Here is a 12,539-nt window from a genome sequence, read left to right as displayed (position 1 = left end):
GATGGACGGATAGTGATGGACGTAATAGGTTAAGGTTATAAAATGATGTTTATGTGTGAAACTGTACATATTTTCCAACGCGTTTAACCTTACAGCAGATTTAGTTTCACTGGATGACTGTGTCTTTTACCTTCAAGCCGTCTGAATCAACCGATGTCTCACTTCCACTATTAATAGCTCTGTGGTTGCCTCGTCCTTTCGAAGCTAATTTTGTGCCTTCTAGTAACTCTTTTCTGGCAACAGTTGATCCAGGGATTTCCCCTACTTCTAATTTTACAGCCCCCTCACCTTTTGTTTTTTTATTGTATGTTGCGTGAGATAATATTCATGTCAAGGTGTCAACTCAATGTTTGGATCGTAATCTCGAAGGAATGCTCCGTTTCTGAAAGTTATGATAAGATCTCGATTGCTTCTTAGTGGATGAAGGTTATAAGTGACTTTTTAGAGACTTTAAAACATAGCAACAACAAGAATCTATTAAAAACACATTTTCTCATTTATAGGAATTTAAGACACATTTTTGAAATATCTTTTTTTAAAGATAATATTGTTTTTAAATTTTTTCATTCACTTTTGCCATGCAGAGAAGTATACACAAATGGTTCACGAATCTTATATAAGTAATTTTTCAAAAATTTTAATATTGAAAAATACTGGTGTTTTTAAATTTTTATTATAATTGAAAATATTGAGCTTCAGTTTTTTTTCCTCTTGGCTAAGTTGGGATAAAAATGTTCGCACTTTTAATTTGATTTTAAGAATTTCGCAATTAAATTTGAAAGCATTTTAAATTTTTTTAAAAATTTAATTTTATGTTTCCCATTATTTTTTAAAAAATAACAAAATGTTATTATTATTTTAAATTAATTTATTCTTAAATTTTAATTTTTTATTGTTTTTTTAAAAAAATATTTTCTAGCTAACTGGAAAATATTATGCTTTAATTTTTTTTTTCGTTTAGTGCTGGTAAAAATGTTCGTACTTTAACTTGATTTCAAAATCATTTGCTATTAATGTTTGAAGTATTTAAAATTTTTCAAAAATTATAGTTAAATATTTCTATTACTCTTCAAATCTAATAAAAGTTTTATTAATATTTTTAAGTTCTTTAATTAATTGGCACTTGATTTTCAATTTTTTTATTGTTTTTTAAAATAATTAGAAGAGTTATTTTTTTCTATACGGTTTTTTCTGATATAGTTTAATGACAGGATATTAACTAATAAAAAGCATCAGGTTAACTTGAAAAATCTATAGTATTTTGAATTCTACCTGATATTTTTTAGAGGCTAATTGCAAACATCTCACACACCTTAAGGCTAATTGAAAAATGGTCGAGGAATAATTCAGCTCTGATTTACTTAAGCTTATTGCAATGAGCCTTGTCTTCTACGATTCCTTAAATAAAAGAGAGACAGAATTAGTTTTAATGTCATTTATTTTTGCTACTTTTTAAAGAGCTTTTCCTTCATTCAGCTCATTTCAATAAGCCTTATTTGCTCATATCAAACTGCTTAATATAAATCAATTTAGCAAAGTTTAATGTTATTTTTTTTATTTTATAAATTCAACTTCAAATTGTAACTCTTTTTTTAAAAAAAATCTTTACCTTGTAGTCAATGTTTTGACTTGACGACTTGTCATCAAATCTAACATCACAGCATTATTCATATTTGGTTTAATGTGCGCAAAAAACAAACAAACAACAACAACAATGAACACCTTAATCGTTTTTGATTAAATGGTTGGATTTTCATATTCTTCTTATCTTATCTTATTGATTCGAAGGATTAACGTACAATATGATAAAATATTTAAACAAATTTAAGTTATAAAATCAGTTACAAAAACTCGCTTTTTCTGAATAACGATATATTTTTTTATTATGATTGGAATTTTTAACTATCAAAATGCACGGGAATCTGCGATTTGGAAAGCATGACCACAATAGTTACAATAGACAGGAGAGTATGGCGTCACTGTTATTTTCACCAGATCTTTGCAATCGCTTAATTTTATAACACGATAATAAAACTCGTTTTTTCATAGATAATTCCATGTAAGCAAAAAATTTTTTCGACTATTTAACATTATTTATTTAAATATTAATGAAAATTTCAAAAAATTGATTCAAATTTTTAAATTATGTAATTTTATGTGACAAATCATAATTTGTACGGAATCGATCAAATAGTTTTTAAGAAATGAGGCGACTTTTTTTTATTTAATGCAAAGTTATTCAAACTGTGAAATTAATATGAAGGGATTTGAACTTTCGTCCATTCTCCTTTCCTAAACTATTGGAACCATATTTTCGAGATTATGCATACCTCTCCCTTATTTTAAGGGACAATCTAATTTCATAGAAAATAAAAGGTATCTTTATTCAGAAGAGGTTAGTTTGTGTGTTCGATTTCTTAATGTAAAATATAGCCTGTATTATTTATTATTTAAATTATTTATTAAGAGCAAGAACTGCGAAAGTATAGATTACCTTTTATTAGTGCGTCTTAAGAATAGATTATAAAAGTTACTCGCATAAATTTCAGAGCATGAGTTGATGAAAAAAGGAGTATCTACTCTTAATTTAAGAATCTCTATTCTAAAGTTTTAAGGCAGAAATTATCTTATTCAGAGGAGGTTAGTTTGTGAGTTTGATTTCTTAATTTAAAATATAGCCTGTATTAATTATTACTTAAAAAACCTGTTATTTAAATAGCCTGTATTAACTATCATTTATTTGTATGCATTAAATATCATTACCATTATCATATGTAATTAATTTATTATTTTGTTCTTTTTAGGTGGCCGAGGACAGCCTGGCCGAGAGATGTGGCCTCCGTGAAGGGGACGAAATCATTCAAGTGGGGCGAGTCAATGTCCAAGATCTTCCTCTTGGCCAAGTCTACGAATTGCTTGCAAGATGTGGAAACAAAATTGAGATGTTTATCGTTAGGTGAGTTTTCGTTTGTTTAGTTTAATTTATCTGCCTCTTAATCGCACGTTTTCTTTAGGGCTTCAGAAATAAAGTGTTCCAATCTTGGATCAATAAATTATTTTTATTGATCATAGAAATTTATGTGCACCTAAAGAGTATTTTTTCTTTGTACACTGTGAATATATTTAATCAACTCAGTTATGGGAAGTGCGTTTTGATTTCTTAGAACTCTAAAGACAGATATAATAATATTTTTATAAATCATCTCAGTTTGCAAGATCTAATGCACTTCGTTTCGCGTAATTTTTGTCCAAAAAAGGCTTTTAACATTTCAATATTTAATTTAAAAGATAAAGGTACAAATACTTGATTCATTTTAATTCATTCATTTTAAATTTATGATCTGGCAAGATTAATGACATAATTGGCACAGTAATAAGCATTAAAATCAAAACTGCAGAATTTACTATTTTATGAAGTTTTAGGTTTTTCCAAAATAGAGAACATCCATTTAGCACAGGGGCTTCCAACTTACATGAGGTCTGGGGTCGCAATTAAAAGCACCAGTCAAATGGCGGGCCACAACTTCATCAAAATTTTATATAGGACTCTTTAATGCTTGAAGGAGCATTAAATATTACTGTCAGAGTTTCATCTAGTTGTACAAAACAAAAGTATTGAATTACAAATTAAAATAAGAAGTAGATCGTTAAAAACATTTAATTGCATATTAAAAAATTCTGGCTATAATAACTCTAATGTGCACCACCTATGTATTAAACAATTAATTCGCAACAGATATCAAATTGTTAAGATATAAAAATTGTCCGCAAAAATTGACAACTGATATATTTTGGTTCGTGAACCACAAACAGAGGCTTCACGGGCCGGATGCGACCCGTTGGCCACCAGTTGGTAACCACTGATTTAGCATCTTACAAATCATGTCTTTGAAAAAGAATTTCTTGGTTTAAACATATGAGTGCTGCAACTATTTTTCATTTAGGCGATTTAAGCATTTATGTAAAATTTGCGGTCTGGCAAGGTTGAGGATATAATTGGTACAGTAAACAATTTTGAAAATAAAAAATTAAAAAACTATAACATTTTAAGTTTGGATTAAGTAAGGATTTTATCATTTTTCAAATAACATCTTTGAAATAGCATTTCTTAACTTTAAGCACATATGTACTACTACCATTATTTGAAAAGACACTCCAAATTTTGTTATCGGGGATCATTGGGTACACAAATAGTACAGTTATTAACTTTAAAAATAAATATAGAGAAAAGCAATGGAGTTATGGAATTTAAAATAATTGAGAAAAGTAATATTACCTTTTCTAAACAACTTCCATTTTCATAAAAACAAAATATAAACAGTTAACAAACATCTATTTATAATGCAAAATAAATATAGTACTTCGTACACGAATTAATGAATACACCAATTAATATATAAACTAGTAAATTAAAATTATAAACTGTAAAATACATATAAAATTACATTATGAAATTGTTTTGGTACTTTACAAAGAATTGTTTACTAACAAGTAAATGGTACGAAAATTGATTATTTGACAAATTAGTTTTTATTTCATAATTTAGTGAATTAAAATATTCTATTTTAACCATGCATTTTAAGAAAATATTACTTTAAGAGAAAAAAAAAATATGCTTGGAATCATTTTGTGTACATTTTCATGAAATTTGAAATTTTCTTCTGCTCTTTTGTTTAAAAATGGCAAATTTTCTAATATTACTATTCTTCTTCTTCAAAAAATTACTTTATCCTTGTTAATCTAGGGAGAATTATATAAACAGAGAATTTCCTTATTTATTCAGCAACTAAGTAGTATATTTGAATAATTTTTGTTTAATTTTCTTCATTGAAAGATATTCTTTTGAATTCACCAGGCAAATTTTAAATATTTATGTTTAATAATTTGTATATTTATTATGTTAGTAAGTATTTTTAAAACTGCTTCAAAGTTTAAAGTTCAAACTTTAAAAATCTAATAACCTTAAAATTTAAAATTCCGTATATAAATTCAATAGAGCGTATTTCAATGAATAAAATGAAACAAAAATAATTAAAAAATCAGAATTAAGTTGTAAAATATTTCGGTTTAAGAGTATCATCCCTAAAATCAATTTTTTCGTGAAAACCCTTTTCTCCGTAAAATATTTTTTTTTTTGTGGTTAATAGCGGGCACTTGGGTCTATTTCCTATTGACCTCCGAAATGCCAGAATTGCTACTCTCTTATCGTTACCCAGTGGGCACCTATGGCTAAACCACGCCGGTGGAGTAGCGTCGCCCACGTCATACAACCACAAACCCGTTTATAGGGCGGGTTACATTCACGCAATCACACAGAAGAAAGGACATAAAACACAGAAAGGGAGAAAGAAGCATCCATGCCCTGAGCGGGATTCGAACCCGCAACCATCTGCTTCGCAGTCAGGCACGCTAACCACTCAGCCACCTGTTTGTCTTTTATAGGTCGGCTCTCCGTAAAATATGAAACTATAATTTTTACAGCAATGTTTATTGAATGAGAGTGATTCAGTGGTTTTATGGAAATTATTACTGTAAAAATTACCTTATATCAGATTTTTTTGTGTTCCTGTAACATGTTCCTGTCAAAATGACCGGCACTCTGAGCGCGGTATTTTTTTAAAAATCTAATTTGATCCCAGATTTTTTAAGTGCAGCTACTGAATAAATGAAGAAATTTGAGGGCACAAAATTATCCGTAGTTCAGCCTATAGATAGTAAAAGCATTTTATCTGTTTAAGGGGATCATTATTAATCTGAAGTTAATTTTTATTAATTCAACCTTTCCTGCTTTGAAATATCGTAATTAGAATTTCTTTATAACTTCATATATTGAACTAATTTCGTAAAGATGTTCTCCAAATTGTCCGATTTCTCTTACAAGTCACCATTTCAAGCTGAAGATTTAAATTTTCTGCATGACTTACTCCATCGCTAAATTTAATTAGAAAACTATTTGTATTTAGCGATTTAAAGAATGCGACAAGTTCTAAAAATATTCTCATCGTCTGACTGCCACGTCTGTGAAAACTTCATTTATCTTTCTTAAATGTAATTACGGTATTTATCGCGACTCCAAATCAAAAGCAACGAACACACATTAGTAATAACAACAGTGTGAGATAAAAACTGCGCCATACCAGCGATGGAAAATGTCCAGAAAAATCTTCGTCATCCCTTTTTTTCACCGCCAGAAACATCCATCGCCACGTGGAAACAGGGAATTACGCCAAGGAATTTTCTGGAAATCTTTATTTTGGTTAAATTATTTCATTATAAAGAACTGGCCAAAGAATTTAAATGGGAAACAGCTGGACTGATAGTAAAGTTTATCTCAGTTTATTTTTAAAATACTGGTATCGTTGCATGGGTATATAAAGTCATAATAATTTAATTTAGAGTTTTCCGAAAATGTATGCATATATATATATATATATATATATATATATATATATATATATATATATATATATATATATATATATATATATATATATATATATATATATATATATATATATATATATATATATATATATACAGTGGTGGCCAAAAGTGTGGACATTTTTTGAAAGTTTCATGTCTTTCAACTTTGTGTGCTTGTAGAATATATTAATTTTCGCTTAAATACAAATGTTTACATATCAAATTGAAGGTAATTTAATGCAAAATTTAATAATAAATACAGTATTACAATATCTGAATTACAAAAAAAGTTATGCACCTAATAGTAAGATCTATCTTAGATTTGCATTTTTTTAAAGTGATACTTACACAATCAATACTTAGTATGATAACCCTTTTTTTAAGACAGCTTCACAGCGTCTTTTCATCGAGTGAAACGAGTGTTTGAAGTTCATCTTTCGCAATCACCCAAGAATCCATTATAGCTTCAATAAGTTGTCTTTTATAGGATGGTCGTTTTTTTCGTACAAGAATTTTCAAACGTCGCCACAAATTTTCAATTGGATTGAGATCAGGGCTGTTTCCTGGCCATGGTAATATATCTATGCCTTTATTTCGAAACCATTTTTTGCATACTTTTGCTGTGTGGCGTGGAGCTGAATCCTGCTGAAAAATAAGTGGCGTGGTGTTGGGGAAGAGATCCCTGATGGAAGGTATCAATTTTGATTTCAGGACAGTTTCGATGTATTTTTTGGCATTCAGGATGCCATCAATCACTTGAATTCGGCCCACACCATCTGCAGACATACATGCCCAAATCATGACATTTGTTGTGTTTTTTGTAGTTGCTTTAATGCAATCAGGATGAAGTGCTTCATCTACTCTACGTCTCACGTATTTTCTACCATCACTACCAAAGAGCAATCTTTTACTCTCATCGCTCCAGATTACTTGCTTCCATTGATTTTCTGACCATTTAATGTGTTCTTTTGCCCACTTAACTCGTTTTTTCGCGTTGCTTTTGATTTAAATATGGTTTTTTCCTTGGAATTCTAGCTTGTAGTCCAAATCCTGATAACCTTCTTCTTATTGTTCTTGAACTTACTGCAATACCCGCTGCATTCATTTCACATCTAATGGCATCTGATGAAATTTTTCTATCTTGAAGGCATGGCCGTTTAATTTTTCTATCGGCAGTAGCACTTGTGCATTTTTTTCCGGCCTGATTTGGCTTTATTTTCTATTGATTTCGCTTTTTCTTAACGTAAACAGAACTTTCGTACACCAGAACAAGTCACTGAACCACCTGTTTCTCGCAATTTCAGCATAAGAGAGGCCATTTTCTCTCAATATGACAATTCGGCTTCTTTTTGTAGATGTCCAATTAGTTCTTCTTGTTGATGACATTGTTTAAAATTAGTTTAATTAAATAAAAGGACTTTAAATATTAAAAAACAGCAATACTCTGTTTAATTGTTTTAGTATGTATCATTCCGCAAAATATCTCCACAACAATAACTCTTTTACCATCCAAATAACCTAAACTATAGTTACAGACATTTGATTGGTCCTAAGAACAGTGTTTGTGATTGGCTAGTACGTTTTTATTTAAAAACACGTTCTTATTCAAAACGATTTGTGTTTGTTTGTTCTACTAAAATGAGTATAACTTTTTTTGAAATACAGATATTGTAATAGTGTATTTATTATTAAATTCTACATTAAATTACCTTCAATTTGATAGATAAATGTTGGTATTTAAGTGAAAATAATATATTCTACAAGCACACAAAGTTGAAAAACATGAAACTTTCAAAAAATGTCCACAGTTTTGGCCACCACTGTATATATATATATATATATATATATATATATATATATATATATATATACATATATATATATATATATATGTAAAGAATTAAAAATAATGTATTTAAAATTTTTATAAAAAATAATATATTTTTTATATATTTCGAAACTGCTTGGTTGCATACATTATAAAAAGGGACACACGAAATGATACAGAATGTATTAAGTTTTCCCAGTTAGGAAATTTCGATTAGTGACCCTTTTGTTAAACAGCAGACATATGATTTGTTATCGAGCTCGTTGTTCACATTATTTTGTTCACTGTAAAATATTGCTGAAAAAAGAACCGGCACTCAAAGTGCTGGTACATTTTATTACAAAAACCCTTTTACCGGAAAATGTTACCGAACAAAAACTCTGATGAACAGTAATTTTTACGGTAACAATTACCGTAAAGACCGTGAATAATTCTAGCTAAATATTATTGTAAAATTTATGCTATGATATTTTACGGTAAAAATGGATATCGCGGTAAAACGAATTTTAAGGATGATGCACCCGAAGTTCCGCTACTTTATACCGTAATTTTATGCAGAATTTTGTAGAGTGACGCTTAACATTGTAATCTAATTTTTGAGTGAAACCTAATAAAAAATGTCAAATGAAGAAAGATCCGGAGATCTTGGCAGCCATGCGATTGAGAGTAAATCACTATCCCCCGCTTTTCACGAAACATTAATGCCAGAAGTACTTTAAGAACATAAAGAACGAGTTTGTGCTCCATTCATAACTTGTTAAATGAACATGACAACAAATATATTTGTCATTACTTTTATTTTTGATTACAGATTTATGACTGACAGGGCTTTTGTTTGCCATGTAACAAAAGGATAGAACATAAAATATTAGTAATAGGAAAAATCTAGTATATTTTTCCACTACTTTAGTTAGTCGTGAAATTAAACTGCTTTGCTTCAAAAATTTGTAATTGGGAAAACTTGGTACATTTTTCTTTACATTTATGTGTCATAGTTTAGAAAATATTAATATTTAAAATTCTTTTATTCATTTGATCTAACGAGCGAATATTGTTCTCCTTTAATTCCCCTGATATTTCAAACAGTTAAAAGTAAATGTAATTTACATTTTTTAAAAGTAAAAACAATTTTGGTTAGAATATTCGTAAGAATGTACAGACTTTGACTTTTGCAATTGCTTTTTATATAGTAGGTCTATAAACATTGAAAAAAAAATGCTAGTTTCTAGTTTATTTTGGCATTGATCTTGTTAAGGTGTCCAACTAATTTCGAAATTATTTTTTAAAGGCTCAATTAAAATTTTACTTTTATGTTTGGCAACCAGCGGTCATAAGATTATAAATTTAACGTAAACTTTAAAAAATTACAAAATATTTTTGAAACTAAGTGTACATTTGATCTTAACAGCTAAAACTGTTTCAGGTCACGTTAACTGATTTACCACAAATCGTAATGCATAAATTTCAAAATTTTTTTTCTTTGGATCAATAACGTGATTATCTGTGTTATGAGCTAAAATCATTATAAAAGACTAAAGAAAAGCAATAACAGTGAAATAGAATTAAATACAATGTTTAATATCGAATTTTTGAGAAAAACTCTAAATATTTTCAACTATAGCTTAATAAAGAAAACAAATTCAAATTTAGACTTCAGCTTTTATTTCAAAATATCGTTAAAATTATATAAAATCTACGAACAAAATTTCAAAAAATTCTATTTCTAACTTTTTTTGTAATTTGTTTAAGAGTCAATAAATTTTCTGTCAGAAAATGAATTTGAAATGCAAAAAAATTCTAAAAGGCAGGAAAATTCTAAAATGATGTAAAAAAATTTTGGCAACAAAAAAATTAATAATTTGAAGATCAATTATTGAAATTATATTTTTAAGGCAAATAAAATTAATTTTATTTGTCTTAAAGGTACAGTTTATTCAAATAAATAAAGCAAAACAAAAATTTTAGTTTTCAGTTTTCGTGGGATCAATTTCGGTTTCGGTTTTGTTTGTCAGCATACGAAAAAGCAACTGTAATTTTATTTCTAAAAATCGGAGATAAACATTTTGAAAGGTTTTGAAAAGTTAACAAGCTGAAATTAAAATATTGATAAAAAAAATTTGAAATTTGAGTCGAACTTGCCACTATTCACCCAGTCTGATACCTTTAAGCACCCACATTTTATTATTTTCATAAACATGCTTATAACTATCTAAGAATAATAATAAGTGCATGCGATTTTTTTAAAAACTCTTAAATGGTAGCTTAGAATGGAAAATTTTCAAAATTTAGAAACGCAAGTGTCTTATCACCTTCTTCTTAAAGGTATTTTTCACATGACTGATTACTATCTCCATTTCTCCGACAGCGAACGGGTATAAGAAGAAAGTTAAACTTCAAGAGGATTCATACACTTGGGCAATGTTAGTGTATTTAACATATTGTCTTGTTTCTATTTTTTCCCGACTGAGTCATATCATTCATAAGCATGCATACTAATACTTAATGGATATTAATTTTTTAATTACTTATTCAAATTAGTTGTAAAATATCAGGAAGGTTTTGAAATGGCAAAATACTAAATTACAAATGGCAAAATACAAAATACAAATTATTATTCATTAATAATAAAATTTTACTTTCATAAAAATTTGTGTTAAAATATGCAGGTATGAGATAAATAACATAGTAAATTTTCAAAAAATAAAATTCTTATATCACTTGGTTTATTACATCAATTATTTGTTATCAATCAATCATATCAATTAATCATATCAATCAATCATATCAATTAATCATATCAATCAATCATATCAATTAATCATATCAATCAATCATATCAATTAATCATATCAATCAATCATATCAATTAATCATATCAATCAATCATATCAATCAATTGTTTATTATATCAATTATCAATTATTGGTTTATTATATTAATTCTTATATCACTTGGTTTCATATTTATTAGTTTCAAAAATATGAAAATTGGAAACGGCAGTCGACATGTTTCAAATGCTCAAAAACAAGCTCCCATTTTCAAGATTTAACAGGCGTGAATGAGAAGAAACAAAAGTAATTGAAATATAAAACGTAAAGTTGCTAACGAAAAGGAAAAATAATGTAAGAAACAAAACAAGAACAAACACAGTCCGAAAGAGAATCCATAGTAGGCCAGAAGGACAAATCAGGATAAAATGCATTTCCACGTCCTATGGAGAGTTCATGATGAAGTAATGCCGTTAACAAGGATATCAGCATTCATATGAATGAAAAACTCTTAATTCTGATATGAATTTAAAACTGTTATAGTTTCTGAGATTATGGGTAATTTAAGTAGAAACATATGATACTCATATAAAGGGAACAGAAAGTTCAATCATACTTATTATTAGTGTTACAACGTCAAATTTAATATCATCCAAGAGGATACAGAATAACTATTTTGTCCATTTTCATTACGAAAGCTCTTTTTTTACTGCAAATTTCTTTTTAAAATATACTAAAGAAAATTTTAACAAAATCAATTGTCAGTAGACAAGACAAATTTGTTCGAAGATAAGTATTTTTATGGAGACAACAACTTATTTTAAGTTAAATATAGCTTTTAATCAATTTTCTTCTCAGAAACTTCGTTTTTATTTGTTTATTAGTGTCTGTCTCGGTTTTTAAACTGTGAGGAATTTTAGGACAAAGCGACAAAGACAGTTGTTAAAAACGTAAAAAGAATTATTTTGACCTTTAAGTTTCTTTTAAATCACTTAAGTTTCTTTTGTTGCCACTGTTTATTTTAAGTTTCTTTTTGACACTTTTCTAATGTATTTTGAACTCACTTCCATGCTTAGTCTCTTTTAAATTTATTTCTTAAACCGACTTTGCGTGATAGTGAATATTTTGAAATATTTTTTCATTTTGAAAACTGCAACCAATGTTGTCTATGTTGTGTCAAAGTGATATCTTAATCGAACACCAGAATAGTTCAAATACTATGATTTAACAAATTTTCAACTGTAAATTTAAAATAATTTGGAATCTTATTGCTTCTTTAAACCAAACTGAAAAAAAGCCTTGTCTTGTAATAATCATTATCAACCTATCAACCAAAAGGTAAATTTAGAATTTACGAATTAAACCCTGATTTTTCAACCCATGATAGTTTCGAAATTTCTTTAAATTCTACCAAATCTTTAATCTTATTAAGAATTACTTAGTCTTGTAATATTCTACTTATCAACCAATAGATAAAATTGGAGTTTGCGAATTAGATTTGAATATTTGACAGACGTTTG

The 12,539-nt window shown here is 28.0% G+C and overlaps 1 protein-coding gene across 1 annotated transcript in view; it reads left to right on the top strand.

The window, feature by feature from the left end:
- LOC107438118 (uncharacterized) overlaps nt 1-12,539 on the top strand; it is a 94,386-nt gene that overhangs the window by 14,051 nt on the left and 67,796 nt on the right. The window contains exon 2 of the mRNA XM_087165590.1: nt 2,805-2,956. Coding sequence (XP_087021716.1) covers nt 2,805-2,956 — 152 coding nt within the window. The remainder of the gene's footprint in view (nt 1-2,804; nt 2,957-12,539) is intronic.

The sequence above is a fragment of the Parasteatoda tepidariorum genome, chromosome 6 (assembly GCF_982258835.1).
Source record: "Parasteatoda tepidariorum strain Cologne lab strain chromosome 6, Ptep-v5.0, whole genome shotgun sequence".
Taxonomy (NCBI): domain Eukaryota; kingdom Metazoa; phylum Arthropoda; class Arachnida; order Araneae; family Theridiidae; genus Parasteatoda; species Parasteatoda tepidariorum.
Note: the sequence above shows the minus strand (reverse complement) of the source record. Positions and strands in the feature narration are given on the sequence as shown.